Below are 4,330 nucleotides of genomic sequence, written 5' to 3'. Positions count from 1 at the left end.
GATTGCCCTTTGATATTATAGAACATTAGGAAAGAGAAAAAGTTCAGCTTATTCCTCAACATAAAATTCTTAAGTAACACTTATTATATATTTTGTGTATGTCTGAGACTGTAGCTATGTTATATAAAACAAAACTACATTAGAGTTATTTTAGAGAGAATTTTTTTTGAGGTACAGTCATTTGAAAAAAAATCACTGATGTTATAAGACGGTGAATATATATAAAAGATAATAATAAACAGAAGGAAAAACGCATAGGTAAACTTCTATGTATTAACTGATTTATGCTAAACTCCCTGGGCCATAGAATTTATCCCATCTTATTAATCTAACAATAAGAATTCATACGAGGATTTTGAATGCTGTTAAAAGTCAGCTGAACAATTTCACATCTATTCTTAATCACTATGTGAAGTACGTTTTAAAATAATAATTGCCCTTTTGTAATATAATACCTATTTGAAAAGGTATTTTTATATAAAACTGAATATTTATATGACGTTTGAAAAATAGTTTCTTCCCTTTATAAGACTTTTAATACCTATTCGTAAAGGTATTTTTCTATATAAAATTTAATATTCATGAAAATGTTTAATAAAAAACGTATCTTCACTGTAACAACGTTCAATGCAAGACCTATACTTTCTCACAGTTACCTGAAGCTACCCTGGGTAAATGTGATGGAAGTCAAGTACATCAGTTCATTGGAGAAATTCAACTACGTGGCCCCCTCCCACAGATTTCGATTCAGGCGACCAGAAGTTGAGAAAATGGTCCAGTTCTGGGACGTTCCAAAACCCAGATTTGACTTTCGATGAATCTCAGCTGATTACGTGAATTATTTTAGCCTGTATTCGTTCGCTCTGTGATTTGTTTCATATATATATATATATATATATATATATATATATATATATATATAATTTATATATATATATATATATAATTTATATATATATATATATATATATATATATATATATATATATATATATATATATATATATATATATATTTAATCGTCCAAGACAGCTTCTTCGTTAAGAAGTCATTGCCTGTATTTAAACTGTACGACATCCCTATTTGAAATACGTTGTATTTTTTTTTATATAGGATATTATCACCTACTGTAATATGAATGAATGTATATCGTAATAAAATTAATAAATGTAAAGTGTAATAACTATAAACTGTAATGAACCAAAGTATTCAGTGTATATATTTTCTTAAGATTTCTGGTTTGTTTTATTTACTTAATATTCCTGGCAGTTATATGCACGCGTTCCAATATTATACTAGGTAATTCCTGTTAGAGATCACAGGATATTCTAAAACATCTAACGTAAGATATTCCAACCATTCTTCTACCCATAAATAAGTAATATATAAAAATAAGAGCCCGTATGATATGCAGCAAATCCCGCTGATGCCTACAGAGCATGTGCAGTAATGGTAACCCGGCGCATGCGCCCTTTATATGTGCATGTGTCAGTTTTTGTTTACTTTCGAGTGATGGTGCGGCGGCTTCCGAAACTTCCAGCTAAATTCAGCTCGCCAGACGAGCTTACATCAGCAATTAAAGGGCACGAAGACATAAATTTTTAGTAATTCTATACATTAGCTCCGCGCGTGTTTTCACCTTTTCAACTGGTTTTTCCTACACTTTTAGGGGTTCTGATACTGGCGGTGTATTTGTTTGTTGTCGGCCAAATGGAATGTCCCTTGGCCGTGTTTAGTACTGGCATGGGGGGTCGGGGCGGGGGGTTACCCATGAGTTAACAAGTTATTGCACTTGCCGGACGGGATATGAACCGTTCGAAACAGACATAGCCGTGCTCTGTCTTGTGAAGATCGCGTATGGCAACCCCTTGTTGGATGTACTTCGGGGGTTAATTACGGGTTAATTAGACTCGAGCGCCAAAAATGAAAGGTAAATTCATAATAAGCAACCAAAAAACTGTAGAAAAAGTATAGTGCCGTCGGCGACGCGGAGCTACCCTATAGTTCTACCAAATTATTTAAAAGTGCACAAGAAAAGCTCAAGATCTGTCGAAAAGCAGTGGAGGTGAAGTGTTGACCGAGACAGAAGTGCCTTGCGTAGGCCATCATGGATCATGCCTACGGGAGTTTTGCTTTGCCCGTGTACACCATTGTGACATCTGTTGGCCCTGGAAGGGAACCTAACCAAATGTAAGTCTTTATTTAGTCTACTTTCGTTTAAATTCTCAATGTTTCATGTGATTTTATTATGTTCCGTGTTGAACGGCGTCAAGCAAGGATAGTAGTTGCCGGAGACACGTTGTTGTCCTGGTGGCTGTTTGTAGTAATAGGCGTAACTTCATTCGGTCCTGGTCGTTTCGGCCCTAACATCCAAAAGAACGTAAGACGTTAAGTTTATGGTATTTACCGTCATTATTTTATGTTCTACGTACATCCCCTTGGGGCTGATACTAAACACGGCGCCCATTTTGCACGTAAATGTGCTTACGGCCCAAATGACTTGAGGCCGAAACGACCCGAACTCACTTCACTTAGGATACTAGTAGTCACTCATTTGACTTTAGGCCATGAATTTGAATATACTTGGAGGTAGCATTAATGAACGAATATATCAGACTACTTATTCGCACCCTGAAGTCTTCGAGGTGTTTTGTATAGAGACGAATTCTTCAGGTATATAAACACACTGGTGAATTGTAAGCTGTCAGTCCTGCGGTGTTTACGATGTCACAGCCAGTTCCCCTCCAATATATCCAATTCACTTGCAATATAAATAAATTAGGATAATGTTCGTTTCCGGTCTGAACATCCCTGCTCGGTTTTTATTACATCTTTCGAATTTAAAAAAAAAAAAAGAAATTATACATAATTCTTGCAAACTAATGTTTTTCGCAATAAAAATAAAATATATGTAACTAATTTAGGACTTTTTCCAAGTTTCAGTTTTGCGAAATGCACTTATGGACATGTGAAGGGACATTTGATCCCCCAGGGGCTAGTGCTAAACACGGCGAAATACATTTGACCCCCCAGGGGCTAGTACTAAACACGGCGAAACAGTGTAGATGAATCACTGTTTCGCCGTGTTTAGTACTAGCCCTCATGTGGAATTGGAGTTCGGACCGGAAACGAACTTTACCATAAATTACGTGCTCAGTTTGGTATCAGTGATATATAGGCTAACTGCCTGAGCTCCTAATGTATATTGTCGGTTATAGGCTTACGTAGGGTATTATTTTACCATAAACCATTATCCCCGTTTTGACCTGAAAATATGATTTCCCTGTATATTAACGTGTGTTTCGACCGTTTCTGGCATTCGTTTCGTTACTGAGAGGACTCCACCTTTTTATTACTCTACAGGCACTTTAAGTTTATTCCTGACAGTTTACTCGTATAACATACCTTAGTTTAAGGTAAAATTTTTAGCTCGTTTTCTTTTAGGGCAAAGAAATAAATGAAAACGAACTCGAAAGACTAACTCGTATATCTCTTTAGAGACGTCCTTTACACGTAACTATTGAAACAGTTGGTAGAAATATAATTTTTTTTTTAATTATAACGAACGACAAAAGCAAGATTTAATTTTTAAAAAATAAAAGTAGACTTGAAATATTTGTTAGCTAATGAATAATGTACAATGAGGGATATGTATACGATAGATACTGAGAACGAGTTGAAAATATGATTGAATGGTAACTAGCTTAGGGTTATTTTTTAAACCAGAAAGGTTTGGTACATAAACATTGAACGTTAAAAGAATAGTATGAAAGGCAAAACATGGTTATAATATATGATATATAAATTTTGGTATTATTTTACTTATGGACATTAATTGCTTTCAACATAAAATATAGGTTTTTCTGTTGTATTATGATGTGATTTGAATGATTTTGAGGTTTATTTTCATCGCAAATGAATACTTATCCTTTCCCGGCAAATGATATACTGTATACATAATTAATAAAATTACGACTTGTTAGAATACTGCACCCCTCCTCTCCAGCTAATACGGCAAAACTGTGTTTACTGATTACAGTTTTGCCGTATTAGCTATGGGAGAGGGGTGCAGTATTCTGACAAGTCGTAATTTTATTAATTTTGTATACAGTATATCATTTGCCGGGGAAGGATAAGTATTCATTTGCGATGGAAATAAACCTCAAAATCATTCAAATCACATCATAATACAACAGAAAAACCCATATTTTATGTTGAAAGCAATTAATGTCCATAAGTAAAATAATACCTAAATTTTAAATGTAATGAAGATGGTAGGTAGGTAAGATATTAAAGACCGATTAGAAAAAGGAACTAAAAAGTAATGTGT

General features: G+C 34.5%; 1 protein-coding gene across 1 annotated transcript in view; it reads left to right on the top strand.

The window, feature by feature from the left end:
- Nucleotides 1–838, top strand: part of LOC136837428 (protein O-linked-mannose beta-1,2-N-acetylglucosaminyltransferase 1-like) — a 40,708-nt gene extending 39,870 nt beyond the window's left edge. The window contains exon 15 of the mRNA XM_067102207.1: nt 653–838. Within this exon, the coding sequence (XP_066958308.1) occupies nt 653–818 (166 nt within the window). The 3' untranslated portion in view covers nt 819–838. The remainder of the gene's footprint in view (nt 1–652) is intronic.
- Nucleotides 839–4,330: the final 3,492 nt, after the last annotated feature.

This window comes from Macrobrachium rosenbergii, chromosome 59 (assembly GCF_040412425.1).
Source record: "Macrobrachium rosenbergii isolate ZJJX-2024 chromosome 59, ASM4041242v1, whole genome shotgun sequence".
Classification (NCBI taxonomy): Eukaryota; Metazoa; Arthropoda; class Malacostraca; order Decapoda; family Palaemonidae; genus Macrobrachium; species Macrobrachium rosenbergii.
This window is presented reverse-complemented; position numbering and strand designations above follow the sequence as displayed.